The sequence below is a fragment of the Lissotriton vulgaris genome, chromosome 12 (genome assembly GCF_964263255.1).
Source record: "Lissotriton vulgaris chromosome 12, aLisVul1.2, whole genome shotgun sequence".
NCBI lineage: Eukaryota > Metazoa > Chordata > Amphibia > Caudata > Salamandridae > Lissotriton > Lissotriton vulgaris.
Window position 1 is genome coordinate 762,613,843 of NC_141700.1, and position 15,481 is coordinate 762,629,323.

The window sequence follows — 15,481 nt, forward strand, 5'->3', positions numbered from 1 at the left end:
AGCAGATAAGGCATCTGCAGTTAGATAGAGTATCGACCAGAAAGATTGTTACCAAAGGTAAGTAACATGTTATTATTGTCTTTATCATAAACTATTGTGCCCTAGGTTGCAAAATAATTAGAAATGATCTTCTAAAACCTGAAGGAAGCTAATGGCCCCTCCTCTTGCGATTTGGAAAGATCAAGGCAAAGAATATCCTCTCTTCTGGGAACAAGTCAGTACACATCACCCCCTCCAGTTCATATAAAGCAAATAAAGTGGAGCATATAGAATTAAAACTTACCAGTGATTTGAATTTTACATTCAAGGTATCACTAGTAAAGGTTCATAAGAGGACAAAAATATTGGTCCGGCTCTGCAGTCCCTCTCCTCAAAAACTAAGAACTACTTGCCAAAATCAAATGGCCTCTTTGTTTGTGTTGCAGCTCCAACAAGGGTGACTTCAGATCTGTTACCTACGGTGAATACTGCATTATGAAAGACAGCATGGTTGACATATCGATACGGTGACATCTACACCACAGGCAACTTCGCTGATGGTCAAATCGTCCCTGTCACTGCTTTCTTCAGTTGGCATTCCACTCTTATGTTAAGTTTGTCAGAAGTACCATCACAGAAGTTTTCACAATAGCCACATCTCTCTGACCCCTGACAAGGGCATTACTACAGTCACATTTGAAGTGCACAATTCATAAAGCAAGGTGGTTCCTCACCCACATCCCAGTGTTGAACATGGGAGAGTCTAGCGATGAGGGGTATTTTAAGCCAGCCTACATTCTGAAGCAACTAAGTGTTAGATACGAAGAGGCAGATCAGGAAGAAAACAATGACTACCATAAGGCTATGAGGACTAGTTAAATCAGGGAGATCTTCACATGGTACATTCATTCGGCCTATATTACAACCACCAGGAAAGTGGCAGCATGCTCTACTTGATTATGATCATAATTATAATCCATGCTATGATGGTTGTCGATATCGGGAATCATCCAGGGTTCAAGGTCTGTTCTTTCTAATAAAAGACCTCCAAAAAATGTTGGATTACTATGTAAGGTTTCCAAGCTGGCCTGCACAGACAGGTGCTGCTGCACAGTTTGCATAACCAGCGCAGCAGCAACCATGACTTCAAGAGCCCCCACTGCCATAGGCCCACCTCAACAACTGACTCCATTGCCTCTCGTCCCTCCACCACAGTTAGCCAATGTGGACACCACAGAGTAAGATGATGACGATGATAGGTATGATGATGTGATAAGGAAGAAGAGGGTCGGTTCCCTGGTGATGCCCCTGCCAATACTGGAGGCAAAGGTGACAGCCATGCTGCTTCAGCCACTGGACCACTTTCCCCTGGATGACATTACCAGGTTTTATTCATTTCATTAGTGGAAACGGATGTCCACAGTATTTGAGATGTCAGTCTTCAGCAAGTTAACAAAGACTCTTTCTTTTAGAACTGTTGTCACCTACCGCAAAAAGTTGTTGTGGATAATCGTGATTATTAATAAAAATGTTCTGCTAGGTCTGATGATCATTGAAATGTTCACTATGGTGACCTTGCCACTGATTAATAGATATAAAACTCTGGACTGCTCCCCAGCTTGCCTCATTGCACATCCAAGGCAAGATTTCTCCGTGATATAAGCAGCTGAAAGGAAGTCACCGAAAATGACCTCTTTTTACACTGTTCATCACAGAGAACGGTGGGAAGTGAATACCACTGGAAAGCGAGTCGCTCAAATGGCTGCATCTTCCATCAGAGCAGTTTACTTCCTGGCTATTCCTGATAGGTGCAGCTGCCAGATGTTGGCCAACATTGCACAATACTTGGAACTGATACTGGAGCGCACCAACACAATCCATGGGTGGGTCAAAACTCCTTGGCGGTGGTTATTGACTCTGCAATGGTCGTAGTCAAGACAGGCTTCAGGCAGCTGGTTTAGGTGGCTGTCCTCTCAGAAGGGTTGAATGAGGTACATATTGTTGAGGTCAGAGGTCTTCCCTATGCCATTCATTGGTGAGCTCCTTTCAACTGATATGTGTATGATACATTCGCTGGGTGTTATTCAGTAAAGTCATCAGCAGCCCTTTCGTGGAGCCAAAGGTAGAAGCCATTTCTTTAATTAAGGAGGATGTTAAGCATACTGTTAGCTGCCCTACCAGCAAACGAATAGTCCTACTGCCAGAGATATGGACAACAACCATAGCATAGTGCGTCACATCCATTGTCCTGCTTTTAAAAGCCCCCATGTTGTAACTTAGGCAGCCAGTGCAACTGAAAGACCCTAGCTAATGCAACTGACTTCTTATTAGACCTGGGCCAAGCTATACCATCCCCACATCGAGACTCTGTGGGGGTAAGGATTTAATTTTTTCCTCAATAAGCACAATAACACAACCTATGTTGATAGGTCATCAAGCCCTTGAATTCTCCCAGAGACCCTTGCAAGATGATTCAGGCCAAAATCGTATCCATTCTGAAGAAAGTTAGCTATAAGCCTGTGCCCCAAATCTGACAGAAACAATTGATTCTACTCTGGATTTTTTCTCCTCTGTAAACAATCTGACAAATTATAAACAATCATAGACCTGAGTCTATAGAACTGAATGATTATCCCAAAAAGCAGTGTTTTCGCATGTTCCGGATGCGGGAGGTCCTTCTGCTCCTTTCAGGCTTCGACTGACAGGGCACATATTTCCTCTTTTGGCCCAGTATTGGAACTTTCATAGATTCACATGCTTAAATCATTCCCTGTCATTAAGATGGGAGTTCCACGGTACCTTTTAAAAGCAGTGTAATGTTAAACATCGACTAGAAAGGCCCGTAGCCCTTCAGTTTTGTAACATATCCTAGTCATGTTCAAAAAAGAGGTCAAACTTAGGTCGGAACCAATCAGCATGTAATGCTGATTGGTTCAAACCTAAGTTTGAACAGGAGAATACTCCTGTCAGATTTTCTACTGCATGTCTTGCTAGGGAGTCTCCATTGAGCTTTGCTCAGTTATACCTGTTCTACACGACTCCAAGGAATTCCTAACCTTCTTTTATTCTCAGAAGATATACAGATTTATCATTAATAACAGTTGGTCTGTATTTATTGACTTCAATTCTGACTTCATCGTGTCAGATAAAGAAAAGAAGAGTCTTTTCAGGTCCTGTTCTGCCTGTGGTGAGAAAATGCTCCATTCGGATGATCCTCATCAGGACTGTGTATATTGCCTTGTTCTAGAGCATAAGGCCAAAGTATGTTACGTATGTCATACCTTTTGTACATAAACTCTGAAGGACCCTAAAGGGAGCTGCTGATATGGCTACAAAGAGTTAAAACAAGGAAGGAGCTGGTATCTGATGATGACAGTTAAGACTCTTTATCCTCCTCACGAAGGTCGCAAAAGAGGGAGAGATCATCTCATTCTCACTCTTCTCTGGAGCAACCTAAAAAAGCCTGGAAAAAGACCACTCATTGGGACTTAACAGAGGGCACAGTCCTTCAACATCTCCTCCAGAAGGTGTGGTTTCTTCTAGGTGAAAGGATAAAAAGAAACCATCTGTCTCCTCAGAACGACCTGGAAAAGCTAGATCTGAACCTCCTACACCACCTCCTAAAGTCTGTTGCTGCTTCAAGAAACTGTTGTCTACTCCATCTACTGAGAGATCGTCGACGAGTATCTCTCATTCGATGAAAATCACATTGCCATTGATGACAAAGACATACTCAGCAGCATCTAAGACAGCTACCAAAAGCACCATCTCTACGCTGACTACAACTTTGTCTTCTCGATGATGACATCCTTGTCTACGACTCATACACCTAAACTCTCAACGCTGAATATTACTCTGATCTCGATGTGGACGGCCTCAAATACGATTCCTTTGTCTACGACTACAGCTCCCTGGTGACGACGATGAAGTCTCTCCCCTCATCTTAAGACATTGTTCTTTTGATGTTGTAGTTGCCATCCTTATTGACAACATCGTTGATGACCCCATCGACAAGTGGAAAGATTAAAAACAAGACAAAATAACAAATTTATCTCCTGCCTATACCTCTCCAAGCAAGGTTTCGCCATTGCTGTTAGCCCACCTGTTAGAGGAAGAAGATTTGGATGAGGAGGGGCCCTTAGGGGTTGCGCACAGCCCATCCGAGCTGCATTTCAAGTGCAAGATGAGGACTAAAATGAGGGTGAATATAAGGAGCAGGGGTATTATGCCCCTCAAGACCAATACCACGAACAATACCAATAGTAAATGGTGTCTCTGCCTTTTCAATAGTTACAGACCTGCAATTTATGCTCTCAGATTACCGAATGCGTTTTCCTCCTACTTCATCTATACTGCATAAGCAACTTCACCTGTAAGATCTCCATCTGGGCACCCATATACCCCTCAGCATGCACCATTGTTACTGCCTACGTTGGTAAGACATATTCCACAAACAGCTCTCTTGCAAGACCCAGCCACTTCTGATGACAACAGATAAGAGGGGGTGTAGGAGGTGGCTCTGTATAAACTATACCAAAGTAAGGTATAGAGTGCACAGAGTCTAGTGGATCCCCAGAGGCTTTACAGAGGCTAAAGTAGATAATACTAATGATCTCTTTTGAGGTAGTGTGGCTGAGCAGTTAGGCTTAAGAGAGGGCTGTGTTAAGCATTTGTTATACACACTTAGGCAAGAAATGATTACACACACTGAATGACTAAATCCGAAACCAATCGTTTGTAAAAATATTACTTTTTATATGCTTGGAACCAAAGTTATTTTTTGTAGTAAAGTATGTTTTGCAATGTCACAGTTTCTAAGTTTAAAAAGTGGACACTTTCTCAAACAGTTCAATGTTAACCAACGGGAGGATATCAATAACACAGTTTCACAGGTGAGTACAGAACTTACAAATCCAGTCTTCGGGGTTTTGGACCAACACTGGGCACGGGTTACGGAAATGTAGAGACTGCACCACCAGCAGCACTGGGGCGGCCAGTGCAGAGGTCAAATTCGGTCACTGGGCCCAATGTTAGTCAATGGTGACTGGGGCACACAAAGAGGTGTTGGTTGAGGGTAGGTACCCCTGGTTTCAGGGCACAGACCGGAGGGTTTAAGCAAGCAAAGGGGGTGCTGTAAGGCAGCACCACTCCTACACCACTAGCATAAAGGGGCGGCTGGGTGCTGGGTGCAAAGACTGAGTCAGGTGCCCAATGCAAGCAGATGGAGAAACTTGGTTTCACAAAAGAGGGTGCAGGCTCAGACCAGGAGGCTGGACGAATGTGACCAATGACTGGGCAGGTAAGTTGGGATGTCAGTGGAGGCCTGGGCACTATCGGCTGAGCTCCCCAAGGTGGGGGCCTGAGTATACAGGAGTACCTTTAGATGTCGGAAAATCTTCACCAGAGTGGGTCCTGGTAAGGGGGACCCTTCATGTTGAGGTTGCATGCCTTTTCGTGGAGTCCAGGAGAGGTCATCTGCTGATGGTTTCGAGATCAGGATCAATGAGGAGACCTTACTGGGCTGGTGGGCCACTCAGACTGTTGCTGTTGGCGTCTAGTGCAGAGTGGGCAGATTGGGCAGGACTCGTGGATCCAGAAGGCGAGGGAGTCCTTTGTGTGGATTTTTTTGTGGACAGGGCTGCTGTCCACAAGAGCTTTCGGTCTTTAAGGGAAGGCCTGCCGTCCTCCCAGGGTTGTGGAGGTCGCTGGGCCTGCAGGATGAGTCAATTCCTCAAGGGCGGGGGCCAAGTCAGTCTGTAGTCTTCACTGCTACACAGCTCTTGGATCATTCTTCTTCTTTAGGACACCAGGAATCTGAGGATCAGGGTTCATGTGTGCCCCTAAACACTCAATTTAAGGGTGTTACAGGTATTAGCAGGTAGTAGCCAATGGGCTACTTAGCTTTTAGGATAACTACACCCTTAGTATGTCCCCTCTCTTTGGGGAGGTAGCATCCCCTAATTCTATTGACTAAAATCCTTCCATCCAACATGGAAGATTTTCCAAGAAGGGGGTAACTTCAGCTCAGGACACCTTAGTGGTAGTCATGTTTGAGAAGGGACACACCTCTCCTGCTTACTAATTTTCCCACTAACCTAGCTGCCAAAAGTGAGGCTTGGTCAGGGAGGCGGGCATCTCCACTAGCTGGAGAAGTCCTGGCTAGCATAATAAAGGGCAGTAAGCCTTTGAGGCTCACCGCCCTGAATTCTATTCCTGCTTGGGAGTTGGTGAGAAGCACCTCACCCACAGCAGGCTTTGTTTCTGACTTAAGGGAGCACCCGGCTACCACCTCATGGGGGCCGTAAATGTTTCTGAGAGTGGCAGGCTGGTGCAAACCAGTGAGTTGCACACCAGAGAGTTGGTCGTTTTTCCGATGGCATCTCTAAGATGCCCTCAGAGTGCATTTTACAATAAATCCAACACTGGCATCAGTGTGGGTTTATTGAGCCAAGACGTTTGTTACCAAACTTCTCAGTGTTCAGTAAAGTCATCATAGAGCTGTAGGGTTCTAATGACAAACTCCCAGCCCATGTACTCCGTATGGCTTGACTGCACTTACAATGTCTAAAAATGGACTTAGACACTATAGGGGCATATTGCTCATGCAGCTATGCACTCACCTGTGCTATAGTGCACTCTGCCTTAGGGCTGTGAGACCTACTAGAGGGGTGACTTGCCTATGCCACAGGCAATGTTTGTGGGCATTGCACACAGGAGTGTGGGCAATGTGGACTCTAAGGTTTTGTCTGCACCAAACCAAATGGTCTGCAATGGCAGTGGGTATGTGTTTGGTGAGGGGTCTCTGAGGGTGTCACAATACATGCTGCAGCCCTTATAGACCCTCTCTGGTCACAAGGTCCTTGGTACCATTGGTACCTCTAACGTGCATGTGGGCCAGAGGTGTGCCAATTGTGGAAACAAAAGTACAGTTTTGGGAATAACACTGGCACTGGGAACCACATTCGCAGGGAACCAGTGCACACTCAATCAAAGTGCATCAGATATCAGGCAAAAAGAGGGGGATAACCATGCAAAAAGGGGCCCTTTCCTACACAGATGTCTCAAATTCTTCCTGCAAAGAAGTAAAAGCATCCTCAAGACTGAGCAGTTATTAGTAGCCCATGGACAAGGCCGTCAGGGCACCGCAGTGACAAAACCAACCATTGCAGATGGATCTCGGTAGCAATTTAATTTTGCCATACCAAGGCGGGAAAGCCTTTTGTGAGAAGAGCAAAAGTGCATTCAACAAGAGGAGTCTCCACTTCGGCTGCTATGTTTGCAGAAATTCCACTAGAGCGAATATGCCGTGCAGCAATGTGGAAGAATGCCTACACGTTCACTCAGCACTACTGCCTGGAATCAGCACAGCGTACTGACGCAGATGTGGGTCATCTATTCTAATAAGGTGAGCATCTTTTAAATAGAGGTTTTTTCTTTTTATATTCCAGATGTTAAATGTCCCCCGACGTTTGGATGGGACTGCTTAGCAGTTTCTATCATTTTGCTTCTTTAAAGTTTTTGCACATAAATGCTTATCATCTTAATTTTGATAATGAAGACGTTTGCATGACGATATATGTGGATATATGTATTTCCCTCATTTAGCTCTTTAAATGCTTTGTCTACAAATGAATATTAACATTATCCACCTTCCAGTGAGGGCAAAGAATGTTAGGAAATCAAATTGGCATCCTGTTGTTTTCGAAAATCCTCAGAAAGGCGGTCACCTTTTCAAAACAGAGGATAGCAGGATGGGTAGAGACTGCAACATCTATTTAGTTAAGGTGAACCGTTTTTGACTTTTCAGGCAATAACCTGCCTTTTCATAATTTTGTGTGCTATTTGATTTTCAGATTCAAGCATGTGGATCTATGAAAGATAAAGTGCTAGAGAGGAAATATTTCCTAAACTGTGATTATAACCCAAAATTGATGGTATCTATAATAGATTTACACTTGACTCAGCATCTTGTACAGGGTGAGGCTCAATTACCCACTTACGTCGGGCAGAAAAGGAGAGACGAGGCAGGATGACCGTGTACATCGGTCACAACAACGAAATAAGACTTTGCCAACTCTGAGAGCGAAGAATCCAAAGGAGTTCACCATGGACTGTATATGAAATACACGAAGACTTAAGATCACACTCTTTTCGGAATTAATAAAGGTGATCAAGAATGAGAGCCACAGAAAAATAACTGGCTCGTCCTACCCTACACATTAAGAAAAAGAATCGTCCCTAAACCGACTCATTTGTGATAAATCTTGGAGCAACGAAAAATGAAAGCCTCGTCAATGTAATCGTGTTGTCCTGTCGTATAAACTAAGACAAAGAGTAGTCCCCAGAACGACGCATCTATGATAATTTTGGGGCATTGTTGATTTATGTCTAAGAAAAGTGAATACCTGCACATAAAAGATATTGGACACAGTTGGGCATCGTCGAGTCAAAGGTACCCTGCACACACACGCTGAGGGGAGAGCAAAACTCTTTCTGATCTGGTCCTGAGGAAGGTGGTCTGAACCCACCGAAACGCGCGTAGACCTGGCGTGGATATCACACAAATAATATCTGTGTTACCTCAACCTTAGAAATTGTTTTTTGAGCTTGGTAGATTGTAGAGGTGTATGAATGAGCAAGTGTGTATGTTGGTTGGTGTGTGATAGACAGGGAGTCAGCTTTTCATGGCAAATCACTTGGTTTTTTAATACATTGCAAAAATCATGGTATATTTTTTTCACTGAATTTTTAACATTGATTGGATTATTACCCATGTTTATGAATTGATATATACACAAGAAAAGATTTAAAAAGAAAAAAACATTTTAAATATTTTTGATATACTACAAAAGAAAAAAGAAATAAAATATGTAAAATGAGAGAACGAATATTGTTGTACCTGTATCAATTTGAAGGTTATCTGATTCACTTTGTGAGCCTTGCCACATAAGAAACTATGATCTGACCACGGGGGAATATCTGTATATATTTTTTCGTAAGTGTTTTCCTCTCTCTTCCCTGGCCATAGAGGGGGTCCCACAATTTATGTAACTCAAATACCCACTGTATCCTTTCATTATTTTATTACAAAGTCTGAGTGTAGCCCCTTGGGGGCAAGTTTAGTGCGATCTCGCCTGATTGGCTGAAGTGAGGGTTTTTCCAGTGAGGTGATTGTGCTACTAGCATTTCGCTATTTAAAGACCTTCAGGCACAGCTACAGTTGATTTTGTCATTTTAATCTTCCCGGACATGAGGAATAATGTAAGCATGTGTATCAATGAAATAGACCAATGCTTGACAGCTATAGTAGCAGGTAAATAACTTATTTTGTATATCACGCTTTGTGTGTCACTGGCCTTAGTTCCTGGGTTTGTCTCCTTTGTTTCTGTTGGGAGGCTGTTTCATGTAATTGCTGCCTTTCTGATATGCATTTCTATATATAAATATATAGGTTTATTTATAAGAGTATACCATTACTAATCCTCAATCCCTCTTCTCTCATTCTAGTAATATGCAGTGGGCTCTAGTTCTAGATATATTGCTCTAATCCAAACTCAACCCTCTTGTACTGTGTTTTATTTGCGAATATGAACATCCCTCACACTGTGTGCCTCACAAAAGACATGCGGTTTGAACCATTCACCACTTCGGTCTTCTCATGTTGTATTTAGTTTGTGTCACATGTGTTGGTGTTATTTGGTTAAAGGTTTACAGAGATGACCTGTCTGTGTTTGCCCTGCAGAGCTGCATACGCTGTGGCAGAATGAGGAACGGGCCGCCATTTCTTCTGGGAAAGTGAATGAGATCTGGCACCGCAGGCATGACTATTGGCTGCTGGCTGGCATTGTGCTGTATCCTTTGCTGAAGTCTCCACAAACTCTTATCTAAGGTCCCTTCTTTTTTGTTAGTATGTTACATTTTGTAAGGCAAATTGGAGACCTCAAATGTAACACTTCTTTACCCTTTTAATGTATTATCTCAATCCAGAAGTGTTCGTCCTGTTTTTGTTTCCTTTTTTGAAAATTTTTCTTTTCGTTGATTTAAATTTGCGTTCCCCTTGCAAATTTTTACCTTGTTTATCTCTTTCCTCACGTCTTCGCTCTCTTCCCTGATCCTCCTTTTTCAGCTTATAATTTCTTCTATCGATCATCTGTATTTTCCTTTTATTTTTTTTCTCATCTTTCTCATATATTGTCCGTCTTGCATTTACCCCAATTAAATGTCTTTCACATAATTTGGGTTATGTTTTACTGTTTTAAAACAGTAGAATATTGTGAATGTTCCCAAAGTGAGTCAGAAGATGTTATCAATTCCTCATGATACAACATGAATGTGCATTTAGCATCTTCCAAGATTTACAAGCGTTCCTTAATGTTCTGTGCAGTCATGGCTATGCTCGATGGCAGGATATTCAGAATGACAGCCCCTTTGCTATAATTAATGAACCCTTTAAAACAGAAGCTAACAAAGGCAACTTTTTGGAGATGAAAAATAAGTTCTTGGCCAGGCGGTTTAAGGTAAGGAATGGTCCTGGCTCATAATCCATGTCTATGAAGTGTATTTAATAAAGAGTACGTGTGTCGCTGTGGTTTTGAGGAGTGTGTAGGGTGATGTCCTGCGGCGCATGATGCTGACATGACCTTACGTTCAGGGTGTTATTTTGACCTCTTTGAGGGTGCTGTACCACAAAAGGCTTTTGTAAAATAGATGTGGTTGTATGTCCGCTGTCTAGAGTTACATCACTGTGAATGCTGCAGTGAAAGAAGTGGTGTTGAGATGTTGTTCATATACAGAAATGGGCTTTTGGTTGCATCCAGTTAATGATGCTGCATGAGAGAGATTCTGAGGAAAGTTTAGTGGATGTCCCAGAAATATGATATACAGCAAATAATCTATATATTCTCTACTTAAAATATAATCTAATGTTCTGAAAATGGTCATTGAAATGTTTTTACTAATAAAGGATTTAGTTGGCAGCCATTTTGTAACAGCCTGGTAATATTTTCATGTGATGAACCTTCCTATTAGCCATCACTTCTACTTGAAGACTGAGCAAGATGCATGCTGCCTTTTCCAGCGAACCTCACAATTTATCCCACTGTAACTTAGTAGTGATCAGGACACATCCTTCTTTCCTCCTAGGTATCGTTCCTGTGTTTCATATCAATCAAACCATAAACTACCCACCTTCTTCCCAAATACCTTCCAACCTGCTTATCAGTCCTTTCACTCATTAGATGCAAGGAGGGTACTTCGTTTCCACCTTGACACAACTAGGGGCCATATGTATCAAGATACCAATTAGCGATTCTGTAATAGCGATTTTTAAGAAATCGCTATTTCAGAATCGCTAATTGGTATGTGTCAAGAAAATCACAATTTGTTAGGGATTTCTTGATATTCCTTACTTGCGAATTCGCAAATTGGGAATTCGCAATTAAGGAATACTTTCCCATTCATTTCTAAGGGCCTCCTGGCCCATAGGAAGGAATGGGAAGTTATTCTCAATTTGCGATTCTCAATTTGCTAATCGCAAATTGAGAATAATTTCAACGGTGCAGGGGTGTCTAGAGGGCACCCTGTTGCACCCTTGAAATATGCGTGGGTGCACATGTGGCGCACATACATGCCCTAAGGGCATGTATGTGCGTCACATGGCACTTTGAAAAATGCTGAAATGTGCATTTTTCAAGGAAATCGCAACTTACCAGCAACTAGACGTTGGTGGTAATTTGCGATTCCTTAAGGGCATTTTGGAATTTTTTTTTCTTAATACATTGCATTTAAGGAATCGCAAAATTTGCGATTCTTTAAATGCAATCGCAAAATAAGGAATCGCAAACTTTGCGATTCGTTATTGTGCACCCAAATTCTTTCATACATACCATTTTGCGAAAATGAGTTCTCAAACGCCGAAATTCAGCGAATTTCGGCGTTTGCGAACCCATTTGGCCTTGATACATATGGCCCTAAAACCTTTAGAAAAACCAATCAGCTCTTCTTAACAAAAGGCAATCTCAGAAAGGATTTTGCAACTTCTAAGCAGTTGGTTGCTAGATGGATAGTTGCTTGCATCACTACCTGCTACCATTTTGAAAATAAAAACCTCTCCCAGATAAACCTCAGCACTAGGCTAAAGCAGCTATGACAGAATGTCTCAGAAATGTTCCAGTTTCTGACATTTGTAAAACAACTTGGAAATCTGTGTATACATTTATTATACATTACTGCCTAGACTTGGACACACAGGATGATGCTAAGGTGGATTCAGAAAACACTTCAAAACTTGTTCAAGTGATCTAAAACCCATTATCGAAAGGCAGTATTAATGTTCTTATTTTCATAGGGTTTTCTACCGCCCAACAGATGCTTTCTCTTATTTTAATTTTGCATGCTACTCTTTTCAAGAATTTATGGCTATGATTGAAGACCCTACGAAGTAAAATAAAAGTTTACTTACTTGTAGTCCTGGTTCTGCATTGTAGGAATCTTTATCGAATTCATAAACAACCTTCTTGCCTCCTTGGCTGAGTAGGTTTGGGCATCGGAAAGTACTATTACTAGTCATTCTGTAAAAAACAGAACTGGCTCTGGTGACGGATATATCGTCCGCCGCAATATAAATCCCATAAAATATGATGGGATTTATACAGGATATCCTTCACTGTTGTGACAGAATAACCCGTCCCCTGACATCTAAAATAGGCCTTACATTTTGTACTTCCTGGTATACATTTTCAATATCTTTTGCAACAAAGATGCTACAATGTAAAATTCAAGTGAGTAGTTTTATTCAAATCTAAAAGCTTTATTCAGGAAAAAATATCTGCCTGCTAGTCCCCTAAAGGGTGCTCTTTGTCATATGGACACTGGCAGTCTTTATTCATACATGATATATAGTTACAGGTAGGACCGCATTACCATTGGAATGGAACTTTTGGTTTGCTTCTAACTTTGGCGACGTTTGACGAATCACAATGAAACATTCCCCAAAAAGGTATTTTCCACCTCAGCTCTTTCCTGGAAAGTTTTGGGGTAATCCATCAAGTGGGGGTCAGAGAAAAGGGGAATTCCCTAAAACACTTTTCCCCTTGCAATTTTCCATAGGAGAACTGGACACAGACACGCCCAAAACAGCTGAACGAAATTATACCTTTGGCAGAAAGCTAGATCTTGGTTCAGAAAGCAGATTCAACAGATTTGAAGATAAGGTCTGATTGGCTGCCACCACTTCAACAAAGATGAGGTGGCAGCCATTTTAGGTCTCTGGGACTCAGTCCCCTGACCTGAATTATTTTGGGAAAAAATGATATAGGGAGCAGGGTATTGATACCTGTGAAGGGTGGCAGAATTCAGGGGTCAGGATACAAAATCACTCTAAAGGCCTTGTTGCCATGTATCGCACAGACCACTGAAGAGATAGCCAGAGGGCGACAAGGCAACCCTACTGCCCCCAAGCACGATACTACAGACACAAAAGAAGTGGGTTGCCTTTACCAACATAAAATGCAAGAAAACCACAGTTGGGTATGGAGATTGTATACTGCAGGTCACGCAGGGTCTTATTAGACCGATAAGGCCATCCTTAGTGGAAGAGGATGCCTCACACACAATATTGTGTCATGCTTCATCATAGGCATCCTCTCCCCACCCTGGTAAGTGGTACTACTAGGACGGACTCAACCTCCCTGAAGACTTGGCGGTAGGAGGGAGTTCTTGCATAAAACCTGCAGGATAAAATGGGGTTCCAACTTAATTAAAAATACCTTCAGGTGCCTCAGTTATCATCTTTATTAATGAGAACCTGAGGTATGCTAAAAACAAATCCAATTATGGAACCTTGAGAGAATAATGTCTCTAGTCTGTCTTACAGTCTGCAAACATGTTTCTGCCCACAGAGAAGCAGCGGCATGATTGAGATATGCCTCTGTGTTATACTTGTACCTAGCAGCTGCTTGGGATTCTCTTCATACTTCCACCACGATTACGGTCAAAATCCAGCTTCTAGAGCAGATTCCATACCTGGTCAGACTGCTCTAAGGAATCTCTCACAAAGAGGGCCTGTTTCACAGTTAAATCTTTTTTCAGTTTTCTGGCTGGACAAGGAGAAAGTTTTTTGTTTTTTTCCAAGCTAACTTTCCTATTCTTTTGTACTTTTATGACTATTAATGAAGGTAATACAATGCGGAATGAAATGCTACTTGCAGCTGTAGTTCTGTATCATAGGTATCTTCACTGAAGTCATAAACTACCCTCTCACCTCATTGGTCTTTCCATTTTGGTAACGGTAAGTACTCCTTCTACATGGTTTCCATAAAAAAGAACTCAGTCAGTAAGGCAAGTGACAGTACAAGCTATGCTCACTCCTAAGAGGTGCCGTGCACATTTTCATTTCGCTGTGCTTTCAGCCGATCATTTTGATTTTTCCTTCATGTAAATGTTACTGAATTGATGCTTTATTGCAGCAGGCTCTAGGGCTCACTCTGCAATGTCACCTTTAAGTGTTATTAAAGATTCAAGAAAGAAATTGGAAAACAATATAACCTGTTGAGATTTTGGAGTTTTTTGTCTGCATTTCATTTGAAAAATGACAGCTTTGCAATATATATGTGTATATATATATATATATATATATATATATATATATATATATATATATACACACACACACACACATAAATATAATCTGATGAAAATTTAGGATTATAAGTAACATTTCCCTCTTCTGCAGTCCTGTCCACGCTCCCGCCATGTGTTTTCTGACATTCTAGTGATACTTTTGTCAATATCTATGTGTTCGAAGAAGGACTGCCAAGTACATTATTAGCTGCCCGCCATTGGGCACTTGATAGCAAATCAGTTATTTCCTGAGCCGGAAGTTACCTTACTCCTGCTTCCCTTCTCTAATGCTGCAGCTCCTGGAACAGGCCCTGGTCATCGAGGAGCAGTTGCGCAGAGCTGCATACTTGAACATGACCCAGGATCCGACTCACCCAGCCATGGCTTTGAATGCACGCTTTGCAGAAGTGGAATGCCTTGCTGAGAGCCACCAGCACCTATCCAAGGAATCACTTGCTGGCAATAAGCCGGCCAATGCAGTCTTGCACAAAGGTAAACGCTGAGCCTACATGGTCTCCTGGGTTTTGCTGCTTTTCTTTCCTTGTTTCCATTTCATCCGTTTGACTGTTTTAAAATCTGTTTGGTCACCTCTTTTTATCATTGTATGTACTTTTTTGTGCCGAAACGTTCTTGTCTCAATAGCCTCTGTCAATGCTGAAATGTATTTTATTTCTTTTAAAAACTTCATTCCTGGAGTCTTAGTGTTGTGCTCATTTGGCATTCAAAGTTGCTATGCAAGCATGAATATTAGCATACTGTTGCTGTCTGGCATCTAATATTTCTTATTATCAATCGTCCAGAGTATTAATTAAATTATTCACTTCATTAAAAATGTCACCCTCTGGATCTATTTGGTCCCCTTTATCTTCCCAGAAATGACTGA

At 42.0% G+C, this 15,481-nt stretch overlaps 1 protein-coding gene across 3 annotated transcripts in view; it reads left to right on the forward strand.

The window, feature by feature from the left end:
- The window catches only part of CHD3 (chromodomain helicase DNA binding protein 3), an 813,321-nt gene that overhangs the window by 719,352 nt on the left and 78,488 nt on the right, over positions 1 to 15,481 (forward strand). For 2 of the 3 annotated variants that reach the window (XM_086946072.1, XM_086946074.1), the window contains 3 exons: positions 9,722 to 9,830; positions 10,364 to 10,496; positions 14,895 to 15,090. In XM_086946072.1, coding sequence (XP_086802198.1) covers positions 9,722 to 9,830; positions 10,364 to 10,496; positions 14,895 to 15,090 — 438 coding nt within the window. The remainder of the gene's footprint in view (positions 1 to 9,721; positions 9,831 to 10,363; positions 10,497 to 14,894; positions 15,091 to 15,481) is intronic. The other variant, XM_086946073.1, reaches the window with a different exon arrangement.